The sequence below is a fragment of the Sinocyclocheilus grahami genome, unplaced genomic scaffold, assembly GCF_001515645.1.
Source record: "Sinocyclocheilus grahami isolate Dianchi unplaced genomic scaffold, SAMN03320097.WGS_v1.1 scaffold441.1, whole genome shotgun sequence".
Lineage (NCBI taxonomy): Eukaryota > Metazoa > Chordata > Actinopteri > Cypriniformes > Cyprinidae > Sinocyclocheilus > Sinocyclocheilus grahami.
Window position 1 is genome coordinate 152,101 of NW_015505620.1, and position 15,483 is coordinate 167,583.

A 15,483-nucleotide genomic window follows, 5' to 3' on the forward strand; every position below is an offset into this window, starting at 1 on the left:
TTTTGGTGTTTGGCTTAGTGTTATGCTAGAATCATTATTATACTCATACCTTGTTATTCTTTTAATATTTTTGAATTGTTTTTAGCTTTATTCATTTATTTTATTTTCATATAATGTTTTAGTTTTGAAATGTTGTTGTATGCATTTGTCATTTTTATTTAATTTATTTCATTTTCTTAAATGTGTATATATGTGTGTATAGTATTTATAGAGTTTTAGCTTTTAGTTTTAATTACTTTTTCTTATTTGTAAGTCGCTTTGGATAAAAGCGTCTGCTTAAATGACTAAAAAATAAAAGTAAAGTAAAGTAAACTACACATTCTGAACAATTATAGTTTTAAGCAGTGTATTAGCAGTTAGCTATTATGCTACATTCTAAGAAATGATCTGTAAAAATAGGGCACAGTCTACTATATTAATATGAAGGAATTTTCATTTTCATTTTTTTACCTGCATTTTAAATTACGCATTGTATTTTGTGTTTTTGGGTTACAGGGTTACAATGGATGATGAATAATGGATAACGGATAATGTCCTGGAAAATTACTAGTACCTTTTCCATTTTTCTAGATATTTTTCTTACAGCGTACTAACTGATCAACAGTCGCAGGCACAAGCTACTAACAAGGTGTATCATAAATTAACAATTATGAAATTATTATTATTAAATTGAGCAATTGCTAATAGAAGCTAACTGTTAGAAAACACTCTCTGTCTTGTTAAGAGAATGTTCCAGATATGCCTCACCCCTCCTTTTTTTCTCCCTCTCTCTCACTCTTCTATATATACACAACGCATTCTCTCTGAATCCCCCCTTCTGTATCCATCTCTCTCTCTTGATATTATGTTTTAAATATCTCTTACTCATATGCGAGGTATGCATGCTTAAATGTATACATTAGCTTCTCTTGGTTCAAATGTCCCAAATAAGGACATGATAGCTAGGAATGAGGTTCGTGATGAAACTCTGAAGACAGTTCAGCATTCTTCTCACGTGATGTGCGTACTGCTAGGTTTCCTCTTTTTGTGTAATTTGGATGGAAAATGTGTGCCTTTTTATTGTCTGAGTCACTTATCAAAAGTTGCTAAAGGTTGCCAAATCCATTTTTTTAAATTGCTTAATTTGTTGCTAGGTGCTTTTGGAAGAAAAAGTTGCTAGGGTAATCTGAAAAGTTGCTCAATTTTGCAACAAAATTGCTAAGTTGGCAACATTGGCGTGAACTAGGGCCTTATTTTATTAGATTACCAATAAGTTACGCTCAAATTCGAGCATGAACTCATCTGAAATAAAGCTTTTATTTGTAAATATGGCACATTTTCGCAAATTTAAACAACTAAACGTGACATAATATGGGTCACTTGGACACCAACAGCTCGTGTTGTCCTAGAAAATCAGAAACAAAACTACATTGATTGAATAATTTACAGATTAGCCACCTTTCCTCATGTATGAGCCTGTGACATTTGTGACAAGAGAACTTTAAAATGATTTAAAACTAATTAAGTTAGGCTATATAAGAAATGATCTCATAATTAACTGACCTCATATTCCTTATCCTCATTGAAAAAAACTGCATATGCTGGTTAAGGACCAGTAAAGCACCAGCATAAACCAGCAAAGGACCAGCATAAACCAGCAAAGGGCCAGCTTAAACCAGCAAAGGACCAGTTTAAACCAGCAAAGGACCAGTTTAAACCAGCAAAGGACCAGTTTAAACCAGCAAAGGACCAGTTTAAACCAGCAAAGGACCAGTTTAAACCAGCAAAGGACCAGTTTAAACCAGCAAAGGACCAGTTTAAACCAGCAAAGGACCAGTTTAAACCAGCAAAGGACCAGTTTAAACCAGCAAAGGACCAGTTTAAACCAGCAAAGGACCAGTTTAAACCAGCAAAGGACCAGTTTAAACCAGCAAAGGACCAGTTTAAACCAGCAAAGGACCAGTTTAAACCAGCAAAGGACCAGTTTAAACCAGCAAAGGACCAGTTTAAACCAGCAAAGGACCAGTTTAAACCAGCAAAGGACCAGTTTAAACCAGCAAAGGACCAGTTTAAACCAGCAAAGGACCAGTTTAAACCAGCAAAGGACCAGTTTAAACCAGCAAAGGACCAGTTTAAACCAGCAAAGGACCAGTTTAAACCAGCAAAGGACCAGTTTAAACCAGCAAAGGACCAGTTTAAACCAGCAAAGGACCAGTTTAAACCAGCAAAGGACCAGCATAAACCAGCACCCCAGCGTCAAAACATACCTAACCAGCATATGCTGGTTTTTTCAACAGGGATGTTAGGCTATGAATTTAAAATGCAACAGATGAGTTTATAGCCTACTCTTGACAACTTTTTCCTCAAATCATAAATGTCTGATCATTTTTTAACTAGGCCTATAATTTGTACTAAAACTGTCATATGGCTTATTAACATCATTAACAACAAAACAATGCCTCTGTTGGTTTATTAACAACTGGCGAATGTTAATACACCTTTACATACTCTCAGAAAAAAAGGTACAAAAGCTGTCACTGGGGTGGTACCTTTTCAAAAGGTACACTTTTGTACCTTTTAGGTACTATTATGTACACTTTAGGTACTAAGATGTACCTTTAAGGTACTAATATGGACTCTTTAGGTACAAAGGTGTGCCTTTTGAAAAGATACCGCCCCAGTGACAACTTTTGTACCTTTTTTTCTGATCACTTTTTCATCAACATTTCCTTTTTTTATTTACAGAAACCAATCGCTATGTCAAACATCACATTTTGGGTGTTACTCCTGTATTCTGTACACCCAAAATATTAATTTAGGAGATTCACTCCTGATTCACTCCCAGCTTTACAGTGCAGTGCACTGTATATAAGACCCTGGACCACGAAACCAGTCATAAGGGTCAATTTCTCGAAATTGAGATTTAAACATGATCTGAAAACTGAATAAATAAGCTTTCCATTGATGCATGGTTTGTTAGGATAGGACAATATTTGGCCCGAGATACAATCTGGAAAAAAAAAATCTGGAATCTGAGAAAAAATCGAAATATTGAGAAAATCACCTTTAAAGTTGTCCAAAGAAAGTTCTTAGCAATGCATATTACTAATCAAAAATTAAGTTTTAATATATTTACGGTAGGAAATTTACAAAATATCTTCATGGAACATGATCTTTACTTAATATCCTAATGATTTTTGGCATAAAAGAAAAATCTATAATTTTGACCCATACAATGTATTTTTGGCTATTGCTACAAATATACCCCAGCGACTTAAGACTGCTTTTGTGCTCCAGGGTCACATATGACTGTATATAACCATTTGATTCCTCATAAACTCCTCATGACTGACTAAATTACACTCACGGCTGATTGTGACTTACTTCTTAAGCACAGCAAGTACTTTAAAGGGGCTTGGGATGTTCAGGTTGGGGAGCTGTCTAGGTAGGCAGCTTACTAGTGTTTGAGACAAAGCCACGGTATTGAGTTTCGCCATCCACACCCTATGCTGGCTGTGAGAGGGTGTGTGTGGGTGGGGGCAGGGAGAGTGAATGACGAACGCAGAGAACGGCCCTGAACATGTGTTTGTGTGTGTGTGTGGCCCTGAGCCGAGAGCAACATCAGACAGATACCACCTGATTGGCTATTAAAACAATTAAGTGTACAAGGGTCCATTGTGCAGAATGATCCCTTTTTTTATTGGTGTACCTGTATGTGGCGTAACAGACGTGTATATGGCCGTACAATTTCACAATTCTACCTATAAGCTAAATTCAACAAAGTTTGAATTAATTGGATTCATCATGCTAATAAAAGAAAGGTGTGCACTACAAAACTAGAAGATTCGGTATAGTGAAAACGGTTGTAAGATTTAAGTCACAAAACACTTAACGACGTTGTGGAAGAACACACCACACCTGTTGTGTTATTTGTTTAAGTAGGGTTGCCACATGTTACATAACATGTAATTGGAAACGTGATTTTTTTTTCTTGTTTATTGTAATATACGTAGTTACATACTTCTAGCCATTGTGATGAGTGCATACATTAGTGTACTAAATAAGCTCGTTGCCACGACCCATTTGAGGTCAAATCTAAAGACATTCATGCATGTTGAGATGAGTAAAGTATTATGTTGCACAATAATTAAAGACATAACAATGATGGAGGGGGGCTCTTTAGCCTAAGTGCTTTCAGGAACAGAAACGTAGAAAAAAAAGTTAAAGGAAGAGGAAAAGCCTCCGTTTTAGTGAGTACTCACCTGTGAAAAAAGAAGTACTCACTTTAGCGTGAGTACTTATTATGGAAATAATATACTTATAAAGAATATAGGCCTACTCAAGTGCAAACTAAATGTTGCAATTAAATGACAATGTAGTATAGTTTAAATTTATATTATATGCCATTATCTGAACTTTATGTTATTAGGACTAATGTTATTGAAAAATGCTACTGTTGAATGTACCGATAAGCATTCAGGGTAAACTAAAATATGGTTTAATGTCATTTGTATTTGAACTTGTATTTAATGTAATTATTATAATTACATAAAATAACACACTTATAATCAAGTATTTTACATGTACTTTAGGATGTTAGTCAATTCAAGATTATTACATTTAAAATGTGCTTTAAAGTACATTACAGTACAAGTGTACATTTGACGCAATCAAGCATACTTATTTTTCACAAGGACTAGAGTGCATTCCTGTCTAGTTTAACAAATATCACGGCTGTTTCCCAGTCTAACAATGCGTCCTCTGTTGTGCCGTGCTGTACTGCATATGACGAAAGCCTTCCGAGTGCGTCAACTGACCTACAATGCCGAGACAAGAAATCCTTGTTTTTGGATGTCAAGTCAGTTTTACAAAAAGTGAATTTTAGACTATTATGCAATAAAGAATTATGCAGTCCGTTCAACATGCAAATTAGATGTCTGATTGTGTGGGCTGGAAATCTGATGTTGATGTAAATATTATGTAAAAGTCAAATTGACATAGGATTTGTTGCTAAGGTTTCCGTGCACATTGCTATCGTATATAATGCATGTGCTGTAAATACCGGTTTCAGTGTAAAATTCCAAATGATACTGTAACAACGTTCGTAGTTCGGAAAGAAGGAGGCGAGAACCGGCAAACATTTAAAGAAAACTTTAATAATAAAATAAACACAAAATAGCGCGACAGCCCCTCGCGGACGACTGTCGCGCACAAACAGAACCAAAACACAAAATAAAATCCAGGCCTGGTCCTCTCTCGTCCAACACTGTCGTCACTCCTCCTTTTATCCTTCAGGACCTCCCCCGTGGGGCTCGAGACCGGTGAGTGGCGCTGGTGTCGCGCATTAGCATTTCCTCCACCGGCCTCGCTCCGTTCCCACGGCTCTCGGCCCCGCCCCTCTCGTCACATACCCACATTGCCCCTCGCAGGCCGGGGGGTACCCACGAGACTGCGCTCTACTCCCCCCTCCCCCCTCCGGGGGAGCCGATCACGGCAGACGCGGCGTACCTGGGGGTAAGGACAGACAGACGAGGTGAGAGAAAAGGAGACGGAAGGATGAGGAGAGACGAGAGAGGGGAGAGAGGAGTTCCCAGACACACTGCCGCTCGGCCCTCCACCAGCTGGGTAAACTTTTCCGCGATGCCTGGCGGCGGCACTGGATAACCCTCGGTGGATGGCCCGACACTCCTCCGCCGCCTGGTGGACGGCTCCTCCGGGTTCGGGCAGCCGGCAGGAGTCCCCCGTTCCCTGCTCCTCCCCATCATGGCGGATGGCAGCAGGCTCCGGCCTCAGGCAAACGGCTGCGACTCCTCCGCTCCCTTACGGACGGCAGCCGTCCCTCCACATCCTAGGCGGCCGGCAGCGAGTTCGTCCGCACCCCCGGCAACTCACTCCAGCCCACTGCCTCGAGCGTCCACGGCGGCATACTGCTCCGCCATGCTTGATGGCACCGTGGATTCACCACAGGGGCTAGGGATATCTGGCAGCGTGTCCCTCCTTCCTCCTGGGTTTCGGCACCAATGTAACAATGTTCGTAGTTCGGGAAGAAGGAGGCGGGAACCGGCAAACATTTAAAGAAAACTTTAATAATAAAATAAACACAAAATAGCGCGACAGTCGTCCGCGAGGGGCTGTTGGCTTCGGCTCTTGGCCCCGCCCCTCTCGTCACAGACACATTTTCTGAACAAAACAGAACCCGGGGCAGGTTCCTCAGGTTCAGTCTGTGAAGTGTTTTCTCGACCAAATCCATGCTTTCAAATGGCTTTGTAAATGTGATTGTTGGCTTGTTATCATAGCGGCACAAGCAAAGCTATTTGTGGAATGTTGTTTTTCCTTGTATTGTTTCTCAAGGCAGTGTCGGGAACGCTGGAATGTGGCTGTGGGAACGAGGACCAGCTATCCCTGTTGAAAAAACAAGCATATGCTGGTTAGGTATGTTTTGAAGCATGGCAGCTGGTTTGAGCTGGTCATTAGTTGGTCCTGAGCTGAATATGAGCTGGTCCTGAACAGGAGCTAATTGCTTAGGACCAGCATATGACCAGATTATAACCAGCTCAAACCAGATGCCATGCTTCAAAACATACATAACCGGCATATGCTGGGTTTTTCAACAGGGATGTCATGATTGCCCTTACACAGATCGAATCCAGCATCTACTTACTGCATGTGCCAGCACAACAGACAGCCATTAGAAACCATAAACAGGCAACGATGAGAATTTGATTTTGTTTTGTAAAAGTTCATTAAAAATGATTGTCCATAGACTTACACTTGAAAAGAGCAAAAGCTTGTCAGAAAAAGTAGTGGACGCCAGCATTTAAGACAGGACTGGTCAGTAAAAATCATTAACAAACATGCCACAGTGAAGCCAGGTGATTGGAATGGAGAGGTTGAAAATTGTCAGAATGCCCAACAGGTAAGCCATTGCCAAGAGAGATTATTCTCTCATCAAGAGAGAATACAAACTTCTTTTTTAGCATTATCTGAATAGAATGCACCGACAAATAAATAAAACCAGGAACACATTAAGAAAGTAAATAGTGTAAATTCTGATTTCATGTTGACAAGGACAAGCACTTTAGTAAATCCTACTTGACATTAAAATTGGCAAAGGCACTATGATCACAGGCCAAAATCTGCTTGAAGAGAAATGCATTGAGTGACCTCTGCTGACTCTTACTGGGAACTTACAGCAACCACGGCTGTTGTCAAACTTCCAAAAACACCAAATCACTAAAATTATTTACAGAAAAAAATCAGCAAAAAGGCATGAAATAATAATAGAAATATCTCCTGTTTATTACCACTGTTTTGCTCATTTGTTTTGTAGTTCATTTTATATTGTGCATTTGTAGGACATAATTGAATTATCTTAAGGAGAACAAGTATCAAAGAATATATTTACGCCATATTTCATTAGCATACAGTACATTTCATAACTCATGTCCGACGCTGATAGGAAATCAATTGGAATTAAGGTTATTGTGTGGCCATAAGAGCCTCAGTAATCCACTAAATCCTGGATTTGGCTCTCCAGCTGGTTCCACTCAGTTTCTGACCTTGCTAGAGAGATTAAGGGGCCGTTTACACGACAACGTTTTCAGCCAAAGACGGGAAACTTTTTATGCTTTTTGCCTGTTCGTTTACACGACAACGACGTTTTAGGGACTGAAAACGCACATTTTTGAAAACGGGTTTCAAAGTGTAAGTTTTTGAAAACGCCACTGTTGTCGTGTCTGTGTAAAACACCCAAAACAGGAATCTTTGAAAACGGTGACATCATGCTTGTGCGTAGTACGTGTTAGGTATGTACACTTGAGCAGTACGTGTTGATTTTAAAGGCAAGCGCAAAGAAACATACACAACAATGGCGGAGTACATGGTACTGTTGTTGCTGCTTAAGAGTTTGCTAACACTTCTTCAGCAAAGTTTGGATTTACTTCACCAATATTACAACCAACAGCGGAGAAGCATCATATACATCATATAATCGTCACTTCCCTACAGGTACTGTTTACTAACAAGGTGATAGCGCCAACTACTGGCCTGGCATACGTAATACAGCGTTTTTGGCCGTTTTCTCGGATATGTGTAAACGCGAATCGTTTTGAAAGCATTGTCTTGTATACCTGAAACTTTTTCAAAACGCAAGGGAAAAACTTTTCCGTTTTTGACTACATCGTTGTCGTGTAAACGTAGCCTAAAGCAGTGGGCATTTCCTGACAAGGGCCCCACAGCAGGGAGCCACAATGTCCCACTTTAGGACATAGATCCCCACACCCATATTACATGCACACTGCAAAAAGAGTTTCCAGTATTTCTGACCTGATGAGACAAGGTTTGATTCTGTTTTTAATTGTTGGTCTTTGTATAGATGCAGGTGGATGTTCCAGCAACCCAAAAGAGTTTGCTTCTGTTATACAGCAGCAGCAAAGGGAGGCAGTACTGTTTTTTCCCTGCATACTTTTGAAATGAAATGTTCATCAAGACACAAGAGGACAGGCTCTGATGTTAACTGATGATGATGGCACCTGGCTCACTGTTCCAGTTCATCCCAAAGTTGTTGAGTGGGGCAGACGGCCAACATGGCAGATTTTCAAGCACTATTTATCACTGGACTCTAAAGGGACCAGGCTCATGACTTTAACAAATTACTAGAAAAGTGCAAATTTATCATACACTTGTGAAAGAGAATTAAGCTAAACTGTTGTAGTGATCGTGAGGTGGAGCTGCGGCATCAAAGTCCCGCCCAAACTCCCGCAGACCCAGTCGCAAGATTGCAATCATGACACCACACCCCCTTTTTATAGCATCAAATAACTAACTAAAAGCAAACTTATTAGAAACACTTGAACATACATCAGCATGCTAAGAACTACTTAAAATGACGGAAACCATCTTTAGAAAAAATTTATTTGAAGTGTCATTTGATTATTTAGTTTGTCTCACGTCCCATTAGATTACATGGAGAGGGTGGGGTTTATGACCTATACTGGGTCCAGCCACCTGGGTGTGATTGAAATGTTTTGGCTTCACGTTTTAGGACTTGTGCGGCACACTTGGTTTTGACTGATGAAACGTGAAGACAATACATACACGATTGTAAAAAAATATATGGTTTGTGAGTTTTTTCAAGTCATCTGCAGGTAATAAATAAAGTATCTGAATAATCCAGTGCTAACTGACATAGCATTTATTACAGTATAGAAATTAGAAAATATATGTTCTCCCATATTCTGTGATAAAAAAAATGGGGGAAAAAAGGAGACCAATTAGACCAAAAAAAGGAGGGGGGGGGGGGGGGGGGGGGGGGGGGGTGAGTGTGAGGTGACAATGACAAGTTTGGTGTCAATATGCAACCAGCTTGACGAGGGAGGATATTTGAAGAGTTAAAAAATAAAAAAAAACGGGCCACATACACATAGGGTATCGGGCTGACGTATAGACGTTTAACACTGGACACTAGACAAGGGAAAACACTGGGCTAAAGAATCTGGAACTCAACGAGGGAATTAACAAGACACCGCTGAATCAAATGGAACTCAATGGGAACAGGAACAGGAAGTTCCAAATATGGGCACAAAGAAACATGGGAGAAACTGGGTCACGGGGCACATATGGAGCAAAACACAAGAAACAAGAACACAGGGCTGACACTTGACATATTTCCAACAATTTCATTGATGCATTATTTGAGAACGGTTTGTTCTATTGAAAAGCTTTTTGCTAACTTTTTTGCTGGGGAAAATCAGACCAACGGTATAGGAGGATTTTGAAAAAGTATGTTTTCTTAGAAATTCAAAATGGCGGACTGCAAGTTCGACCGAATATGGCATAATTGGCATCAGTGTTCTCAGGATGATCCAAGGAATCTGACAAGACCAGTTTTATTAAAATTGGCCAAATTAATCAAAAGCTATTAACATTTTTTTTTAATTTCATTATACATTTTGACCAGAAGATGTCGCTGTTCCAATACTTTTTGTGTATGGTCCCAATGACACATACCGAGTTTCGTAATATGTTAATGCATTTGTGAAATACAGCCTTTTATGACGAAATTCTAAATGGCCACCGCCCCAAAATGGCCAATATGGAAAAAAATTTGATATAATTTGACACGGCATGCTGCACTGAATCAGAAGCGACCAGTTCAGAAGTTGCAAGCAAAAATAGCCATTTTTCATTTCTCCTGACCAATAGGTGGCACTGTGCCAAAACACTGCATGTAGCTTCAGGTGAATCGTATGATGAAATGTACCAAGTTTGGTCAGAATATGTGAAAGCATTGCAGAGATAGAGCTAGATGATAGATAGATAGATGCTCTTCATCAAATTTGATTGTGTGTTCTTCGAGAACAGTGGGGTTTATCGAAATGCTTTTAATAACTTTTTGCCAGCATGGTCTGAAGATGATCTGAGCCAATTTTGGTGAAAATCAGACAAACCGTCTAGGACGAGTTCGAAAAAACAATATTAACAACAATTCAAAATTGCAAAAAATCTCACTCGAAATTAAAATTGCTTGTCAGTACATTCAGAAGCACATAACAAAACTAATTATGAAATTACATATAATGTTGTACTTAAATCCCACTTAAGAGGGTAAAAACACTCATTTTATATATATATATATATATATATATATATATATAATATTGCAAATAAGTTTAAACGATAATACATTTTATATTTTAATAAATAACAAGCAATAGTATTTGAAAATATTACATTTAGTTTGCACTTAAGTATATTTATTTAAACTATACTATTTCCATAACAAGTACTCTTTTTAAAAGTATACTAAATTGTACTTTTATTTTCACAAGGGTAGGCCTATGTATATTTATCAGATTTTACTAAATCTGTAGCACACATTTACTCTCTGCCCCCAACAGACTCAGACTCTCGTGTTAACTGGTGATATTCAACCCTATAGTGAGCATAGTGTGACAAAATCTAAAGCAGCTATGACAAATACAACAAGTATTGCATTCTGTGTCTTAAATCAAGAATGTCCACCTCTTCCACTATCCTCTGTGTTTTTCCAGCAGTCAGAGTAATGAGCCCTTGTCTCGATCTGTTCCCAGCGTTCAGAGTCGCCTCCAGCTGTTTAGATCAAAAATCTAAACGTAGGGAACAATTTCCATGTCACACAGTGGACGGCAGCTATAATTTCAAAGCACCTGCTCTGAACTGAAATACACAGGGATTTTATTTAGAATGATATCAGTCTCATAATTATCATCAGGGGCAATTAAAACAACATTGTCATGGGATTTATTCCACATTTTTATCACACTCGCTGTGCCAATTAGCTGGAGGTTGTCATGCTTTTGGAGAAAAGATTGACAGAATAACATTGGACTGGATGAGAGGCAAAATTAAGGCCTGGTTAATTGACTTTTAAATTGACTAGTATGTTCGGTTTAGACATGATAAGGAGGAAACACTTTATTTTAAACAGTTACATTGACAATGTAGCTATGATTAAGCGTATGAAATTTTGATCCAGCCATTAGATGAGTTATGCAAGACTCTCTGAGAGCATTCACACATTAGCCCAAATTCACTGCCGTCATTTGTTAAAATTGGAGCGTGATGAAGCTGATGGATTCACAGAGTTTAGCAACATGAACACACATGAACTGTAACACCACCAGATGACGACATTTCTGAACATTTCCCAACACAACAGGAACAAATCCCCTATGGTGCTTTCACTGCTCTGTACATTTGCATCACACCAGCTCAACATACAAACCGGAGTATTCAGGTTCAGAAATTCCTGTCCCATAACCACCCTCTGCCTGGTCTTTTACGGTCACAGTCTTTCTGCTGGTGACAAAATCCTCCGATCACTTCCTCAGTTTGGCAGCCTAGTGAACATGCTAACTGAAAGTAACCCATAGAGCAGTGTCAGCCCACCAAATACCTATCGCATGCAACAAATTTGCACCTTTTGAAGAATGCTGTTTTCTTTACCGCTGTGAGTCCATCTGTAATTAATTGCCACATTCTTGGTGAGGTACAACAATAAAACCCACAACCCTGGAGTGAGTGCCACCTGAACTAATTTGAGACATAGAAAAGGGAACCACAAGGCTAACATTACCAGTTAACATAAAAGCGGAAGAGCCAGTATTGGTATTTTCTGATAAGCAAATGCATTAGGGAGACACAAAAAAATCCAGTCCGATTTGTTTTCATCATTATATGTGGATTGAGTAGTTCAATCATCATAAGTATCCTCATCATCATCAGCATCATCATACACTTTCAAATTTGTAATGTTGCGATTCATCTCAAGGCTTGTTGGTAATTAATAGCTTGTAATTTTCTAAAATGCCTAACGTAGTAAAGAAATGGGGGAAATTCTCCCAGAATCAAGGCCACTTACAGTATGAAGTGAGCTGGCAATAGCAGTTTTAAACAATCAGTCTAAAATCACACTGACTTGTGGCTTCTGCAGGAGAATAAAGCATTGTTTATCAGTTTTGCAGGTTGTCGCGAGTTTATCTTGTTAACTAGCATTAGCATTGGTGTTGGTGAACCTGAGACAGTTTAAGTCAAGACCATCACTTAAGACCTAGACCAATAAAAGACCCAGACTAGACCCCTCAAGACCTAGATTCATGACATTTTGAATAATATACTGATTGGTTTCCCATACCCTTGTGAAAAGAAGTATACTTTAGCATACTTTTAAAAAGAGTGTTTATTACAGAAATATACTTTTAAAGAATATATGAAATGAAACGAAAACGTAATATAGTTTATATTTAAATTAAATGCAGTTTTGACCCACTTAAGTATGTAGTTTCATAATTTATGCAATTGTGGTTAAAGTGAAATATGGTTAAAGTGTACTGTTGAATGTACTGGCAAATATTTATGGTAAAAAAATAAAATAAAAAAAATGACTGTCATCTCTATTTGAAATTGTATGTCATGTATTTAGATATACAGTGGTGTGAAAAAGTGTTGGCCCCCTTCCTGATTTCTTATTTCTTTGCATGTTTGTCACACTTTAATGTTTGCAGTTGTAATTTAAATATACTTAATATATATATATTTTTTTTTTCTTTTAAATATGTTTTATATACATTTTAATATTGAATAACAAACTACAGTTAAAATTATAATCAAGTACTTCACATGTGCTTTAGTAGTCGAATCATCAAAATAACATTACTGTCATGTTCTGTCTGTGTTCCTAGAGTTTAGATCATTTTCAGTGTCATTTGTCTCCATAGTTACTAATTGTGTTCACCTATATCTAGTTTAGTTTCCAGTTCTGTCTTATGTATTTATACCCCCTGTTTAGTTCAGTTCTTTGTCTGTTATGATTAATGTGAAGCTGGTTTGTGCTCCTCCTGTGGCTTTCCGGTGTTCTAGAGCAGTGGTTCCCAACCCTGGTCCTTGAGGCACCCCAACACTGCACGTTTTGCATGTCTCCTTAATCAAACACACCTGATTCAGACCATCAGCTCATTAGTAGAGACTTCAAGACCTGAAATCAGTGTGTCAGAGAAAGGAGATATGCAAAATGTGCAGTGTTGGGGTGCCTCCAGGACCAGGGTTGGGAACCACTGTTCTAGAGGGTTTTGCGTAATAAAAGACTGCTGCATTTAGATATTTGTCTTAAATGTATCCTTTACCTGCACCAACATGACATGTACTTCTTTTAGCACAACAAAATATTAAAGCAGTGATTTGAAATGTACTTTTTATATGGCCTTATTACAAAGTGCACATTTTTAAATTACAAGTGTGTTAAGTAACAGTCATGAAAGGCTGCTCTCCTTGAGTACACTCAAGTGGCCTCATCTGCAATTTTTTTTTATGTACTTTTTTTTAATTTTGAAGAACACTGCCAGTGTAAATTCAATACAATGAATCACACTTTTAACCAATTGTGGGCCGGATCTTTCAAGGTTTAAAAAGGAAAGCAAAAGCACGATAGAATCACAAACATATCACATGACTTCCAAGTCTTCTAACGTCAGTCAATAGCTCTGTGTGAGGAACAGTCTGGAATTAAAGCAGTCAAATAACTGTCCTTCTGTTCATTTTTGGGTGAACTGTTCCTGTAAATTGTAAGACCGAGACAAGGACACCAAGTAATGAGACCTAAACCAACACTACGTTTATGTGATCTTGAAAGGTTTGGTGAAGATGCTCATAAACTCTCTTGACCATTGGGTCTGAGGGATTACATCTGCCTATAGTCCTTAATGGCATTAACTGATCACTGCTCTCAGCGGGTGCCTGTGAGACTAAAGATCCTTTAAGCTGACCATACAGGTTCATTAGGCAGAAAAAAAACTCCCTGTTTTTAAGTCCTTCCATTTGCTTTTCCATAACATGTTGATTCTAATGCATACAATAATGTTGCACTCCACATGAAGACTGCACACTTGTACCTTTTCAAAGTGATATAAACAAGTACAGTGAAGATTGAACATGCAAAACATGCCTTGGAAATGCTGCTTATTGGCTCAGGTAAAAAGAGGCCAACTCCAAGTCTGTATGATATTCTCAAGTACCTCCATCAGTGCAAGTCAGTGGGATTTTTTTGATCTGCCAGACAAAATTAAGTCTGGTTGCTTAAAGTAACACCACAATGCTGAGCAGCAGTGATTATGATAACAATGGTTCTGTTAACCAGAGAATCAATAGAGAACATCCTGGTTATGATTACAATGCTATAAAAGATTAGACAGCTCTTACCCGAAAGACTCCTTGGTAACGTTGGACATAAGAAAGCTTGGAAACTAGTCACACACAATTCACTAACACTCCCCATGTCCTCAGAATGAAGGTTTTTCTGCTCTGTGTTTGCAGCTTTTCTCCCTTCCCCAATTTCAGCGTGTGGGTCAAGCTACACACACCCAAACCAGCCTGCCTGTCATGTCTCAGTATCTCACAGCGTTCGCTCTGTAGTCCACAGGACTCGTCCTCTTCCTCTATAAGTCGTCATGTCTGTGTGTGCGTTTGTGCATTGCTTGACAATCTCAACTTCTCTGTGACACGTTCAATACTTCACAATGCAATTTGTGTGTTTGTTTCCTCTTTCTGAGCTTGCCGTAAAAACTGCAATGCAATTTTCTTCCCCTCTCACTGCTAATAATCTCGCTCCGCTTCTCTGCTCTCCTAATCTGCCTCTTTCAGTCCCACACTCGCGCTCTGAAGTCTGCACACACAAACACAAAAGAAAACAAGAGGATAAACACCACTGTAAAAATTAATGTCAATCGCCTCAATGACCAGCTGTGAATCCCCTCAGCGGTCACTAGGGCTGTCAAAACTAAATTCGAATTTTCCACTTAAATATTATCAAATTATATTCGAATTTAAAAGGCATAATTTCAATTAGGGGGGGGGGAGCTTTTGGCTTCTCTCCTGAGGCCACAAGAGGGCTCTTCGAGCGAAATATTATGCACATTTCTTCAAAGCGTAATAAAATAACACGACCATCTTTGAAAAAAAGTGCATAATGTT

The 15,483-nt window shown here is 38.8% G+C and overlaps 1 protein-coding gene and 1 long non-coding RNA gene across 2 annotated transcripts in view; one reads left to right on the plus strand and one right to left on the minus strand.

Annotated features, from left to right (window-relative positions):
• Window positions 1-14,445, plus strand: part of LOC107552119 (uncharacterized) — a 21,753-nt gene extending 7,308 nt beyond the window's left edge. The window contains exons 2-3 of the long non-coding RNA XR_001604836.1: window positions 9,321-9,326; window positions 14,416-14,445. This is a non-coding gene — a long non-coding RNA (uncharacterized lncRNA). The remainder of the gene's footprint in view (window positions 1-9,320; window positions 9,327-14,415) is intronic.
• Window positions 1-15,158, minus strand: part of cyth1a (cytohesin 1a) — a 56,135-nt gene extending 40,977 nt beyond the window's left edge. Inside the window, exon 1 of the mRNA XM_016233941.1 lies at window positions 14,713-15,158. Within this exon, the coding sequence (XP_016089427.1) occupies window positions 14,713-14,788 (76 nt within the window). The 5' untranslated portion in view covers window positions 14,789-15,158. The remainder of the gene's footprint in view (window positions 1-14,712) is intronic.
• Between the last annotated feature and the right edge of the window lie 325 nt (window positions 15,159-15,483).